Source organism: Lipotes vexillifer, unplaced genomic scaffold (assembly GCF_000442215.2).
Source record: "Lipotes vexillifer unplaced genomic scaffold, Lipotes_vexillifer_v1.1 scaffold868, whole genome shotgun sequence".
Classification (NCBI taxonomy): Eukaryota; Metazoa; Chordata; class Mammalia; order Artiodactyla; family Lipotidae; genus Lipotes; species Lipotes vexillifer.
In genome coordinates this window covers 559,298-574,941 of record NW_006790424.1, presented here as the reverse complement: position 1 = coordinate 574,941, position 15,644 = coordinate 559,298, and the positions used below count along the sequence as shown (strand labels likewise).

Sequence of the window (15,644 nt, the reverse complement as noted above, 5' to 3'; positions counted from 1 at the left end):
ACCACGTCCTTCTGCCCAGCCCTCGCCGCACCACACACAGCGCGGGCTTCTCGCGCTCGGCACCGGCGGGCCGGGCGCGTCCAGCCTTCATTTATCAAGCAGCTTTTCGGAAAATGCATTCGCTGTTCGGAGTTTAATCAGAGGAGGATTCCTGCCCCGGTCCCCGGCTCGTCGTCCACCGGCCCCCGGTCCCTGTCTCTCTCCCGTGGAGGCGTGAAGCGGTCCCGCGGACAGAGATCCATGTCTGTGCCCGCGCGTGTGTGTGCGCGTGTAAATTGCCGAGAGGGGGAAAATCACAGGACTTCTGCAAATACTGGACTGAAAATTGTAATTCATTTGCCGCCGCCGCTGCCTTTCTTTGCTCGTGCTCTTGAGATCTCCGGTTGGGATTCCTACGGATTGACATTTCTGTGAAGGAGAAGTCTGGGAATCAAACTGGAAATTCTCCTCATTTTTACACCCTCCGCCCCCAACTCCTGATTCATTTGGAAGTTTCACAGCAGCTATCACTGGAGAGTTCTGAAGATTGATGGAATCTTTGCCTTATGCATTTGTTTTCACAGAAAAGGAAACTTGACAGAGGATCATGCTGTCCTGAAAAAATACAAGTAAGTTCTTTGCACAGGAAATGGGTTTCATGTAACTTTCAGTGGAAACAGTTGAGATTTTAACTTTAAGTGCATTCGAGTAAGTTTAATTTCCAGGCAGTTTATTATATTATTTTTAGCTGTGTAACTTGTAGTGTGTGTGCCCTGCCTTCACCCACTGTATAAAGGGAAATGCACCTGATTTTGACTGATTAGTTTTTTTAACCTTTCAGCATCACGGAGGAAGTAGACTGATACTAACAATAATTAATAATGTGCCTCATGAAATAAAGATCCGAAAGGAATTTAAATAAAAATTTCCTGCATCTCATGCCAAGAGGGAAACACCAGAATCAAGTGTTCCGCGTGACTGAAGACACCCCCTCATCCAAGAATGCAAAGCACATCCAATAAAATAGCTGGATTATAACTATTCTTCTCTCGTGCGGGGCCGTGGGGCGGGAAGCGTGGGCGAGAGGTGCTGTTGGTACCCGGCTGCTTTTCCGTGGCGGAAGGATGGCGCACGCTGGGAGAACAGGGTATGATAACCGGGAGATAGTGATGAAGTACATCCACTATAAGCTGTCGCAGAGGGGCTACGAGTGGGATGCCGGAGACGCGGGCGCCGCGTCCCCGGGGGCCGCCCCCGCGCCGGGCATCTTCTCCCAGCCCGGGCGCACCCCAGCGCCATCCAGGACCTCCCCGCCGCCGCCCCAGACCGCTCCCGCCGCCCCCGCCGGGGGGCCTGCGCTCAGCCCCGTGCCACCTGTGGTCCACCTGACCCTGCGCCAGGCCGGTGATGATTTTTCTCGTCGCTACCGGCGCGACTTCGCCGAGATGTCCAGCCAGCTGCACCTGACGCCCTTCACCGCGAGGGGACGCTTTGCCACGGTGGTGGAGGAGCTCTTCAGGGATGGAGTGAACTGGGGGAGGATTGTGGCCTTCTTTGAGTTCGGTGGGGTCATGTGTGTGGAGAGCGTCAACCGGGAGATGTCCCCCCTGGTGGACAGCATCGCCCTGTGGATGACTGAGTACCTGAACCGACACCTGCACACCTGGATCCAGGATAACGGAGGCTGGGTAGGTGCATGTCTGATTGAATGTGAGTCTGGGCTGGACCTCTCGGGTCTGAGATGCGGAGGTTGGAGTCTGGGTGGGCTACTGGGCCAAGGGAGACCGATGAGCCAATGAAATAAAATCAGGGTTGTGGCTTCCCTCCCTCTTTGCCTGTACAGAGGTCTCCCTGCCAGCCCAACTGTGATCATTGCTTCCCGGCAAAATTGTTTCCCTTGCTTGCCAGCCATTGAGGTTCAAAGATCCAGCCTTTGCTGTTCAGTAGGATCTTGGGGTAAATGGCATCCCTTCAGGGTTTCTCAAACTGGGGGTCCAAGGATCCCCCTCATCATGGTACCTGGCCTGTGTAGCCTGTTGAAATGGGACATTTCAGGGACAACTCATAATCTAGATGCCAGGCTGGGTCCTGGCAATCCGCATCAGAAATAAGCTCCCCTGGGGGTTTCTTCTTTGTACTAAAATTTGAGAACCATCCAGTTGGAAGAACAGACTCCCCCAGAGGACCAAGGGCATGCCTTTTCTGACTCACTTGGTAAGATCTACCCAAAGAGGAAAACCAGTGTAGCCCCTTTCCCTGGAACACCTGGATGTTTGTAAAGAGGTAAGCTGTGACAGAATTTGCATTGGCTGCGTACCTTGTGTTCTATTTCTATAACTTGTGTGTGATTTTGAGGTTTACTGGAATTTTAGTATCTTCTTTCACCACCTGGAATCCACGTGATTTGGTGGGTCCCCTCTGCTGGCAAAACTTGCATCTAGAGTATCTATATAAAGTGCAGAAGAATTGATTCGTAGCTGTGGATTCTCGTGCTCTGACTTTAGCTGAAGTGATTGATGCCTGTATTTTTGAAGAACATCTGTGAACTGCTTCTTTTCTGGTACTGTTGTGCTAGATAGAGCCTCTATCATGTCGCCATAAAGTTCTTTTTGTGTGTGTGGTTCTTTGGGGGAGGGGTACAGATCCTAAGGCTGAAGAAGTGAAATTGACATCTACACTTTATATCTGAAGTGATTAATTTGTGAAAAAGTGCAAGAGGAATAATTCTTGTCCTTTAATCTGAAGAGCTGTCTTTGAAAAAGGATGCAATTCAGTGCTTCCTTTCACAGTCTCTAGGGAGAATTACTAATGTTATTATTTTATAGGACCTAACAGGAGCAAAAAGCTTAGAAGTCACTACAGGTGTATTCGATTTCAAAGAGCACATTACATATTTTACTACAGTTCACAAAGTGTGCTAATGGTAAGGGGCCAAAAAGAGAAAAGGCCAAGAAAAGTAGATGACTGACATGAACATCTGATCCTACTTGACCAAAGTTGACAAAATATTGATGCCACTGTTCAGTGTTTAAAAGTAAAACATCCCCATTTAATGTCTAAAATTTAAATGCTTTTTGTGAATTGTTTGTTTTTCGAGATCTCATATTATCAGATCTTTAGTAATTCTGGAAGAATTCAGTGAAGTGTGTAAAGAATATTTTTGTTAAATGTTTGGTTATGTAGGTGGTTTTATTTTTAACCACCATAACCAAAGAGGTAGGGACTTCCAGACGCCAAAAGGATCATTTTAAGACCAAAGTAGAACTAATATAACAGTTTGACTCTTACATATTTTTGTGAAAATAATTAAAAAAATTTTCTTTCTAGTTGAAAGAAATCCATGGTGGTAACTGTCATGTGTCAAGTAATTTAATGAAAAGATGGGAAATGGAGACATATGTTTATGATAGAAATTAAGATATAATCTTGATCTTTATTGTCCAGTTGTGGTATATTAACATCTCATACAGTTGAATTTTCTTTTTAAGTGAAGGCTCACCTTTTCCTACTTTCAAACTAGAGTTTTCTTAGTAGAGCCTATCTTTGTGGTCAACAGGTATCTGAGGTTGGTAAATGTAGAGGCTACATTTTATGATGCCAAACCACAATGACGTACCGTAGAACATGATAAACTTTTTTTGGACAAAACCTCTTATAGTAAAAATAAATCATATAGAAGCACATATAGCTGATGGTAAAATGTGTAGCTTTCAGGACAACATATAGATGGATGACTAAACAGGAAAGCAGAGGACTTTGGCAAAAAAAAAAAAGTATATATCAGGAAATGCAATCATAAATGTCCACTTTGGAATAATAAAAGTGGTAGTACTTGAGAGCCTGACGTACTTATCCTTTCAAAGGTGCATTATGAACCTAAATTTTTATTTTAAGCATTTGGCATAGAGACAGATTTTCCTCCAAATTTGCACCAATCAGTGTTGCATCTCTAATAATATGTTGCGTCTTGCAGTGTAAAGGACTCAGTAAGGAAGGTAAAATTTCAGAAGAGAGCTAGCACATTCTTTTAACGTTGGACAATGTTGTACTGTTTACAGGGCTCGGTGGATCAGCTCATCTACTGAATCTATTCTTATGGGAGCTTTAGATTCTAAGTCACATTTTTTTTCTTTGCTGCTGCTACTTCTGAGGCCAAGGAAAAAGTTTGCATTCCATGTTCCATAACTTGGAGAAAGCAGGGCCTTGGATGATAGTGTCTCAGAGATGGTCCTAGAAGTCTACAAATTATATAAAGACCAAAGAAGAAGTTGGCGGTGGAGTGGAGTATGGCTTTATTCCTAAGTCTGAATAAGGCTTCCAGAGGGAGGCAGTTCTAGATGCCCGAGACCCTGCCACTCCAAGTGTGGCTCAGGGACCAGCAGCCTGGGCGCCACCTGGGAGCTTCTTAGAGATGCAGAGTCTCAGGTCCCGCCCCAGAGCTTCTGAGTCAGAATCTGTGGTTTGCACGTCTACAGGTGTTTGTGTGCACGTGAGAGTTAGAGATGCTGGCTGCCCTCACCGACCATCGATTCTCGTGGACGCCTTTTAGGAAAAACGGCAATCTGGGATGGATCCTACAGTGTACCTTTCCAGTGGCCCCGCGGGTCCATAATGTTACCTAGGATGCTGAATATTTCCCATGTGTCCACTATAGCGATCTGACCCTTGGAAGAAATAGACTGGAATTCAAGAGAGACAGGAGAGAAATTGTTATAAGCTCCATCCTCTCAAGAATGTTTTGCCTGGTAGCTATACAATTTGTGTTGGCATTACAGACCCCATGAAAGTAAGATAGCTTTTCTACTCCAGTTAAAGACAGGAAATTTAGCTCTTTTAATAGCTCCATTCGGTATTGTTTGATCCCCTTGTAACACAGTTCAAATTCTGTAAATGAGTTTAGGGGCCCTGAGACTGCTTCATGACCAAGGGGCTCTTGCAAGCAGAGTGTTGAGATTTGGACAAGTTGATGGTGAATGAACATTGATGGCGCCCTCTGAACTGAGAAACGTGACAACATTTCACTTCATGTCTTAGGAGAGAGTGAGATGTTTGACAGCTGCAAGAATGACATGTGCCATAACTTGGATATTGGCTTCATTCTGTTGATGACATGGTGGTGCGACTTCTTTTGTGTGTTTGTCATTTGGTCTTTGTGGTTGAGGAAGACAGGAACTTACTTCTCCACATCCAGTAGAGGTTGGCTTCCTTTTTATTAGTTGGTCAGCAAGCAGTTTCTCTTTTCTGTACATAGTTCACATCCACCCAAACGTTTGATTAACTGGAAAGCAATACTCTTCTCAGGCCAGTGTACAAAATACATGAAAAAACATCAGTTTTCTAGTGGCTGAGTTTCAGCTGCTTATAGCTAATTTTGGCAGCAGAATGATAGGATTAAAAATAGCCTGAAGATGATCCAGTCTTAAATAATATATTTAATGATGAACTTTCCTTGGGAAAGTGCATCTTTCTGCCTGCTAAGAATCACATGACCCCTTTCAGTAATTTATTTTGTAGAGAAAGATACATTATTGCTCATAGAGTTTGCAGTTATGTGCTGTTGAGCGATTGCTTTTGGGGACTTTTGTAAAATTTTATAGTTCACTCAGTTCTCTTTTCTGTTTCAGGGCCTTTGTTGCTGTTTAATGTTGGTGGAAAACATGGCTTTCTTCTGTGCATCCTGTTACTTTTAGCTGTGCTTTCTAGTGAGAACTGATTGATCTTTTTAGCAATCCTTGATTGAACCAGTACATTTCAGAATTGCTAAATGTTATTAGGCTACACAGCACACCAGGTAACAGAAAGCCACAGATTTTTTTTTTTTTTTTCCTTGCGGTACGCGGGCCTCTCACTGTTGTGGCCTCTCCCATTTGCGGAGCACAGGCTCCGGACGCGCAGGCTCAGCGGCCATGGCTCACGGGCCCAGCCGCTCCGCGGCATGTGGGATCTTCCTGGACCGGGGCACGAACCCGTGTCCCCTGCATAGGCAGGCGGACCCCCAACCACTGCGCCACCAGGGAAGCCCCAGATTTTTTTTTTTAAGCCAAACTCTTAAATAGTTTTTCTTTATCTCGACTCCCAGTCCTAGTCAGCTTTTTGGAGGATGATAAACCCACTCATAAAGCAGGTGTGTGGGTGCTGTGTGTATTAATGGTGGTCTCTCCCACTCAGCACGTCCCCGCACCCATTTCTGAGATCATCCATCGTGTCTTCGCCAAGACTTTAGCAAAGCAGTATTTCAGCAGAAGCGCATTTGTGCTGGAAAAACAACACTGTATTTGTAGTGTACAAGTAAAAAGGTTTTTTTTCCCCCAGAGATATATCGTATTTGAGGTTCAATTCAAATAAAATCAGTGTTTGATGTTGAAACGCGGTTAACGATGAGAGTCAGCCAAGGATGGCGACAGTTATTCAACAGACGTGACTGCAAGTCTTGTATGTGCCCAGCCCTGGGTTAGTTTGGGGGTCCAGGGAGGAAGGCTTTTCCCCTGCCCTGGATGCCCTCACAGACCAGGGCTGGAGATGTCGTTGTGAACTCAGTTGCCACACAGCCTGATAAGATGATTCTAAACTCTCAGATTTAGAGGGAAAAAGAAGAAACAAAACAAAGCCCTAAGGATGTGTTATTTTGCATACACTTCAATCTTTGTCTGAAAAGGTTATTTCTAACCATATGATTGTTCATGTGTGCATTAGGCCTGATTTAACTAGGAAGAGAAATATAGATGATTTAAAAAATACTCTGTTACACTGACGTACACTTAAGAGAACTGAAAGGCAGGGGGAGTTCCCTTGGTAAATATTTACCCATTAGGTGCTCTTTCTACATATTATGAAGACTTAATAAACACTAGCCTGCAGTTTTTAAAGTACATCATTAATTTTTTTTTTTTTTTGGTAAAAGACACCTGAGACTCTGATGAGGTTGATTAGAATAGATTTGAAGAACTGTCTTTCTTAAATCATTCTGGTATGCAGACAAGTCCAAGTCGATTTGAACCAGAACAGGGGAGAGATTAAAACAAAACCTTTTGTTTTGGTTTGGTTTTAGGTTCTAACACTGTTCTGTTTATTAAGAGGCTTCTCTTCCAAAATGCTACTTATAGAAATTCCTAGTCCACTGTGACATTTGTGTTGCTGAAGAGCAGGTGTTTACCATCTAACATCTTTTATGCGTGGTCCTCTTTCTTTAAATGGCGGTTGTAAAACTTTTGAAGTTACGACAAAGCCATTTTCATTTCTAAAAGTATTTTCGTGGATTGTTGCGTGTTCTGATCTGTGCTCGATTTTGTAGTGCCAACACGATTTCTCTGCTCTTTATTTGCCAGACAAAAGATAAACCCAGCTGTCCTTCAGTGAGAATGATGACGGAATGATTGTTTCTCCAAAGCCGTGTGGGCTTTCTCATCCGGGACCCTCCCCACTCCCGCCAACCTCCATCACTGACCCCTACCTGCCCATCACCCCGCCACAGGGAGACCTCCAAGGGGTAGCTTCTTGTCACCTTCCAACATGTTAAGGGTGGGATTCACCTGAAGGAAAGAGCATTATGTCTAGATAACCAGCAAGAGGGGGCAGAAAAGGGGTCTGCCCAAGCTGGAATATTATAAACCTTACTCCAATCTTGCTACAGGCAACTGGGCAAGGAAAAATTCTGTCATCAGATACGATGCTTTCCCTCCAGAGATCATAAATTCCAACCCTGTGCAAGGGTTGCTGGAAGAGTTTGTACTAGCTCTGATCTCTGCAATGTGAGAGTAGAGTGAGGGTTATACTCTAGCCTTAGATAAAGTTTGACTAACTAAACAACTAAAATAGCTTATACTAAAGATTACTTCCCCAAATGCCCTCTTAAACACGTTAGAAAGAGAATCTCCCTGACATGCTGGCATGGCCATTGGTCTCAGTTACAAAAGCACTAAGGGCTACTTGGCTGATTTTCTTAGGCGATGGACCAGATTCTACAAGCAATTTCACCGGCATCAGTATTTCCATTCTGCTCCTTGTTTTGCCTTCGGAATTTCAGGGATGGAGTCATATTCCGTTTTTAGTTAATAATTGGCTAATCAGCTCTCTGGAGCTTCAGCGTAATGAGTCAGAAGCTTATGACTGCCCCCACTCTCCTTCCTACTCTGTCTCCTGAAACTAGCCCAAGGACCCACTGTGTCAAGTGAAGCTTAAATTTTCCAAGGGAGATTTTACCATTGAGACCAATACGTCTTCCTTGTGACAGTTCCAATTACTGTATTTCTCTATTTTGTAACTGTCTTTTCTTAAGCTGTGAAAGAATATGGAGAGTTTATGACTTCTAATGCTTGGAGCACCAAACAAGGCATGAGTGTTGCAGGTTGTCTTTTCTTGACTTTTTCCGACTCTTCTACACAAATGCTAAGATTTCTTCTGCTTTACAGGACGATGAATGTCATACCTATGTATTACCTTTGAAATTCAATTGCAGCCGAATATTCCACTGAGATGCATTAGAATTTTCAAAGGGAATATGGGGCAAAAACTTAGTCTTCTTAGTTCAGTGCCTTCTTACAATTAGCATAGGAATAAAATTAATTACAAATTATATCATCATCTTTACATGTTGATATTTTATCTCTTTGGAAAAAAAGAAAGTCTATAAAGGATGCCAGTTGGCACCTGTAAGTCTAAAATTTCAGGACTATCTCCTAGCTATTTTCCTTTTTTTTAACATCTTTATTGGAGTATAATTGCTTTTCAATGGTGTGTTAGTTTCTGCTGTATAACAAAGTGAATCAGCTATATGTATACATATATCCCCATATCCCCTCCCTCTTGTGTCTCCCTCCCACCCTCCCTATCCCACTCCTCTAGGTGGTCACAAAGCACCGAGCTGATCTCCCTGTGCTATGCGGCTGCATTCTACTAGCTAGCTGTTTTACATTTGGTAGTGTATATATGTCCATGCCACTCTCTCACTTTGTCCTAGCTTACCCTTCCCACTCCCTGTGTCCTCAAGTCCATTCTCTATGTCTGCGTCTTTATTCCTGTCCTGCCCCCAGGTTCTTCAGAACCATTTTTTGTTTTTAGATTCCATATATATGTGTTAGCATACGATACTTGTTTTTCTCTTTCTGACTTACTTCACTCTGTATGACAGACTCTAGGTCCATCCACCTCGCTACAGATAACTCAATTTCGTTTCTTTTTACGGCTGAGTAATATTCCATTGTATATATGTGCCACATCTTCTTTATCCATTCATCTGTCGATGGACACTTAGGTTGCTTCCATGTCCCGGCTATTGTAAACAGAGCTGCAATGAACATTATGGTACATGACTGTTTTTGAATTATGTTTTTCTCAGGGTATATGCCCAGTAGTGGCATTGCTGGGTCATATGGTAGTTCTGTTTTTAGGTTTTTTTTTTTGCGGTACGCAGGCCTCTCACTGCCGTGGCCTCTCCCGTTGCGGAGCACAGGCTCCGGACGCGCAGGCTCAGCGACCATGGCTCACGGGCCCAGCCGCTCTGCGGCATGTGGGATCTTCCCAGACTGGGGAACGAACCCACATCCCTTGCATCGGCAGGCAGACTCTCAACCACTGCGCCACCAGGGAAGCCCTATTTTTAGTTTTCTAAGGAACCTCCATACTGTTCTCCATAGGGGCTGTATCAATTTACATTCCCACCAACAGTGCAAGAGGGTTCCCTTTTCTCCGCACCCTCTCCAGCATTTATTGTTTGTAGATATTTTGATGATGGCCGTTCTGACTGGTGTGAGGTGATACCTCATTGTAGTTTTGATTTGCATTTCTCTAATGATTAGTGATGTTGAGCATCTCTTCATGTGTTTGTTGGCAATCTGTATATCTTCTTTGGAGAAATGTCTATTTAGGTCTTCTGCCCATTTTTGGATTGGGTTGTTTGTTTTTTTGATATTCAGGTGCATGAGCTGCTTGTAAATTTTGGAGATTAATCCTTTGTCAGTTGCTTCATTTGCAAATATTTTCTCCCATTCTGAGGGTTGTCTTTTTGTCTTATTTATGGTTTCCTTTGCTGTGCAAAAGATTTTAAGTTTCATTAAGTCCTATTTATTTATTTTTGTTTTTATTTCCATTTCTTTAGGAGATGGGTCAAAAAGGATCTTGCTGTGATTTATGTCATAGAGTATTCTGCCTATGTTTTCCTCTAAGAGTTTTATAGTGTCTGGCCTTACATTTAGGTCTTTAATCCATTTTGAGTTTATTTTTGGGTGTGGTGTTAGGGAGTGTTCTAATTTCATTCTTTTACATGTAGCTGTCCAGTTTTCCCAGCAGCACTTGTTGAAGAGGCTGTCTTTTCACTATTGTATATTCTTGCCTCCTTTATCAAAGGTAAGGTGACCATATGTGCGTGGGTTTATCTCTGGGCTTTCTATCCTGTTCCATTGATCTATCTTTCTGTTTTTGTGCCAGTACCATACTGTTTTGATTACTGTAGCTTTGTAGTATAGTCTGAAGTCAAGGAGCCTGATTCCTCCAGCTCTGTTTTCCTTTCTCAAGCTTGCTTTGGCTATTCGGGGTCTTTTGTGTTTCCATGCAAATTGTGAAATTTTTTGTTCTAGTTCTGTGAAAAATGCCATTGGTAGTTTGATAGGGATTGCATTGAATCTGTAGATTGCTTTGGGTAGTATAGTCATGTTCACAATATTGATTCTTCCAATCCAGGAACTTGGTATATCTCTCCGTCTGTTTGTATCATCTTTAATTTCTTTCATCAGTGTCTTATAATATTTTGCATTCAAGCCTTTTGTCTCCTTAGGTAGGTTTATTCCTGGATATTTTATTCTTTTTGTTGCAATGGTAAATGGGAGTGTTCCCTTAATTTCTCTTTCAGAAATTTCATCATTAGTGTATAGGAATGCCAGAGACTTCTGTGCATTAATTTTGTCTCCTTCTACTTTACCAAATTCATTGATGAGCTCTAGTACTTTTCTGGTAGCATCGTTAGGATTCTCTATGTATAGTATCATGTCATCTGCAAACAGTGACTGCTTTACTTCTTTTCCAATTTGGATTCCTTTTATTTATTTTTCTTCTCTGATTGCTGTGGCTAAAACTTCCAAAACTATGTTGAATAATAATGGTGAGAGTGGACAGCCTTGTCCTGTTCCTGATCTTAGAGGGAATGGTATCAGTTTTTCACCATTGAGAATGATGTTGGCTGTGGGTTTGTCATACATGGCCTTTACTATATTCAGGTAAGTTCCCTCTATGCCTACTTTCTGCAGGGTTTCTATCATAAATGGATGTTGAATTTTGTCAGAAGCTTTTTCTGCATCTCTTGAGATGATCATATGGTTTTTCTCCTTCAGTTTGTTAATATGGTGTATCACGTTGATTGATTCTCATATATTGAAGAATCCTTGCATCCCTGGGATAAACCCCACTTGATCATGGTGTATGATCCTTTTAATATGCTGTTGGATTCTGTTTGCTAGTATTTTGTTGAGGATTTTTGCATCTATGTTCATCAGTGATATTGGCCTGTAGCTTTCTTTCTTTGTGACATCTTTGTCTGGTTTTGGTATCAGAGTGATGATGGCCTCGTAGAATGAGTTTGGGAGTGTTCCTCCCTCTGCTATATTTTGGAAGAGTTTGAGAAGGATAGGTGTTAGCTCTTCTCTAAATGTTCGATAGAATTCGCCTGTGAAGCCATCTGGTCCTGGGCTTTTGTTTGTTGGAAGATTTTTAATCACAGTCTCAATTTCAGTGCTTGTTTATTCTGTTTATTCCTTGTTCAGCCTCAGAAGGTTGTGCTTTTCTAAGAATTTGTCCATTTCTTCGAGGTTGTCCATTTTATTGGCATAGAGTTGCTTGTAGTAATCTTTTATGATCCTTTGTATTTCTGCAGTGTCAGTTGTTACTTCTTTTTCATTTCTAATTCTGTTGATTTGAGTGTTTTCCCTTTTTTTCTTGATGAGTCTGGCTAAAAGTTTATCAATTTTGTTTTTCTTCTCAAAGAACCATCTTTTACTTTTCTTGATCTTTGCTATTGTTTCCTTCATTTCTTTCTCATCTGATCTTTATGATTTCTTTCCTTCTGCTAACTTTGGGGATTTTTTGTTCCTCTTTCTCTAATTGCTTTAGGTATAAGGTTAGGTTGTTTATTTGAGATGTTTCTTGTTTCTTGAGGTAGGATTGTCTTACTATAAACTTCCCTCAGAACTGTTTTTGCTGCATCCCGTAGGTTTTGGGTCGTCGTGTTTTCATTGTCATTTGTTTCCAGGTATTTTTTAATTTTCTCTGATTTCTTCAGTGATCTCTTGGTTATTTAGTAGTGTATTGTTTAGCCTCCATGTGTTTGTAATTTTTACAGATTTTTTCCTGTAGTTGATACCTAGTCTCATAGCGTTGTGGTCGGAAAAGATACTTGATATGATTTCAATTTTCCTAAATTTACCAAGGCTTGATTTGTGACCCAAGATATGATCTATCCTGGAGAATGTTCCATGAGCAATTGAGAAGAAAGTGTATTCTGTTGTTTTTGGATGGAATGTCCTATAAATAGCAATTAAATCCATCTTGTTTAATGTATCATTTAATGCTTGTGTTTCCTTATCTATTTTCATTTTGTATGATCTGTCCATTGGTGAAAGTGGGGTGTTAAAGTTCCCTACTATGATTGTGTTACTGTCACTTTCCCCTTTTATGGCTGTTAGCATTTGCCTTATGTATTGAGGTGTTTCTATGTTGGGTGCATAAATATTTACAATTGTTATATCTTCTTCTTGGATTGATCCCTTGATCATTATGTAGTGTCCTTCTTTGTCTCTTGTAATAGTCTTTATTTTTAACTCTATTTTGTCTGATACGAGAATTGCTACTCCAGCTTTCTTTTGATTTCCATTTGCATGCAATATCTTTTTCCATCCCCTCACTTTCAGTCTGTATGTGTCCCTAGGTCTGAAGTGGGTCTCTTGTAGACAGCATATATATGGGTCTTGTTTTTGTGTCCATTTAGCCAGTCTATGTCTTTTGGTTGGAATATTTAATCCATTTACATTTAAGGTAGTTATTGATATGTATGTTCCTATTACCATTTTCTTAAGTGTTTTGGGTTCGTTATTGTAGGTCTTTTCCTTCTCTTGTGTTTCCTGCCTAGAGAAGTTGCTTTAGCATTTGTTGTAGAGCTGGTTTGGTGGTGCTGAATTCTCTTAGCTTTTGCTTGTCTGTAAAGGTTCTAATTTCTCTGTCGAATCTGAATGAGATCCTTGCTGGATAGAGTAATCTTGGTTGTAGTTTTTTCCCTTTCATTACTTTAAATAGGTCCTGCCACTCCTTTCTGGCTTGCAGAGTTTCTGCTGAAAGATCAGCTGTTAACCTTGTGGGGGTTCCCTTGTATTTTATTTGTTGTTTTTCCCTTGCTGCTTTTAATATTTTTTCTTTGTAGGTGATTTTTGATAGTTTGATTAATGTGTTTTGGAGTGTTTCTCCTTGGATTTATACTGTATTGGACTCTCTGCGCTTCCTGGACTTGATTGACTATTTCCTTTCCCATGTTAGGGAAGTTTTCAACTATAATCTCTTCAAATATTTTCTCAGTCCCTTTCTTCTTCTCTTCTTCTTCTGGAACCCCTATAATTCGAATGTTGGTGCGTTTAATGTTGTCCCAGAGGTCTCTGAGCCTGTCCTCAGTTCTTTTCATTCTTTTTTCTTTATTCTGCTCTGTGGTAGTTATTTCCACTATTTTATCTTCCAGATCACTTATCCATTCTTCTGCCTCAGTTATTCTGCTATTGATCCCTTCTAGAGAACTTTAAATTTCACTTACTGTGGTGTTCATCACTGTTTGTTTGCTCATTAGTTCTTCTTGGTCCTTGTTAAATGTTTCTTGTATTTTCTCCATTCTATTTCCAAGATTTTGGATCACCTTTACTATCATTACTCTGAATTCTTTTTCAGGTAGACTGCCTATTTCCTCTTCATTTGTTTGGTCTGGTGGGTTTTTACCTTTCTCCTTTGTCTGCTGTGTGTTTCTCTATCTTCTCATTTTGCTTAACTTACTGTGTTTGGTGTCTCCTTTTCTTAGGCTGCAGGTTTGTAGTTTCTACTGTTTTTGGTGCCTGCCCGCAGTGGGTCAGGTTGGTTCAGTGGGTTGTGTCGGCTTCCTGGTGGAGGGGACTGGTGCCTGTGTTCTGGTGGATGAGGCTGGATCTTGTCTTTCTGGTGGGCAGGACCGCGTCCAGTGGTGTGTTTTGGGGTGTGTGTGATCTTATTATGATTTTAGGCAGCCTCTCTGCTAATGGGTGGGGTTGTATTCCTGTCTTGCTAGTTGATTGGCATAGGGTGTCTATTACTGTAGTTTGATGGTCGTTGAGTGGAGCTGGGTCTCAGCATTGAGATGGAGATCTCTGGGAGAGCTTTTGCCATTTGATATTATGTGGAGCTGGGAGGTCTCTTGTGGACCAGTGTCCTGAACTCGGCTCTCCCACCTCAGAGGCACAGGCCTGACACCCTGCCGGAGCACCAAGACCCTGTCAGCCACAGAGCCAGGTATGTGGGGAGTTTCTTGCCTTTGGGAAGTCTGAGGTCTTCTGCCAGCATTTAGTAGGTGTTCTGTAGGAGTTGTTCCACATGTAGATGTATTTCTGATGTATTTGTTGGGAGGAAGGTGATCGCCATGTCTTATTCCTCCGCCATCTCGAAAGTCTCTCCTAGCTATTTTCTTTTTGAATTTCTGCTGGGATATGTGTCTATCTACCTCTCTCTCTCCCTCTCTCTCTCTCTCTCTCTCTCTCTCTCTCTCTCTCTCTCTCTCTTCTCTCTTTTTAAAGCTGGAAACTTTTAGAGGTGGTTTGGAGCTATTTTCTAACAAAATTTTAAGTATAATGATGCACAGCCACTTACTAAATATTTAAGTGACAGTATAAGAAGGAAACGATGTGATAAGAATCTGCCTGCCAGTGCAGGGGCCCATGTTCAAGCCCTGGTTCGGGAAGATCCCGCATGCCACGGAGCAACTAAGCCCGTGTGCCACAACTACCGAGCCTGTGCTCTAGAGCTCATGAGTCACAACTACTGAGCCTGCGTGCCACAAGTACTGAAGCCTGTGTGCCTAGAGCCTGTGCTCCACATCGAGAAGCCACCGCAATGAGAAACTCGCACACCGCAACGAAGAGCAGCCCCTGCTCACCTCAACTAGAGAAAGCCTGCATGAAGCAACGAAGACCCAATACAGCCATAAATAAACAAACAAACAAATAAATAAATAATCCCTTCAAAAAAAAAAAAGGAGAAAACAATAAGAAGTCTTAATCATGGAAAATGAGCAGTTGTTTGCAATTCTTAACCCCAAGAAGTTCCTAGCAACCAGGGCAGTGATGGGAATGGAAAGTATTATAAATATCTTGTTATTTTGTAGAGCATGCACACTACCTTTTTCCATTGAGAAAATGTTTATTGAGGGCCTACTATGTGCAAAGCTCTATGCCAGATGTTTCACTTGAGTGCAAAATGTGGACTTTAAAGAACTTGCCTCTAAGGAACTTGCCTACCAATAGTGAGACTAAGACAAGTACTGTGTAAAGTGCTGTAATCCTTTACACACTTTAGTGGACAGAGCGATCCAGGCCAGTTAGAAGGGGATCTGGAAGAGCTTTATGCAGGAGATAATAGTTGGGAGATATGGGGAGAGGGCATTCCAGGTAGCTGGGCTG

General features: G+C 42.0%; 1 protein-coding gene across 1 annotated transcript in view; it reads left to right on the top strand.

Annotated features, from left to right (window-relative positions):
• The window catches only part of BCL2 (BCL2 apoptosis regulator), a 180,861-nt gene continuing 165,217 nt past the window's right edge, over positions 1-15,644 (top strand). The window contains exons 1-2 of the mRNA XM_007463695.1: positions 1-608; positions 821-1,667. Coding sequence (XP_007463757.1) covers positions 1,104-1,667 — 564 coding nt within the window. The 5' untranslated portion in view covers positions 1-608; positions 821-1,103. The remainder of the gene's footprint in view (positions 609-820; positions 1,668-15,644) is intronic.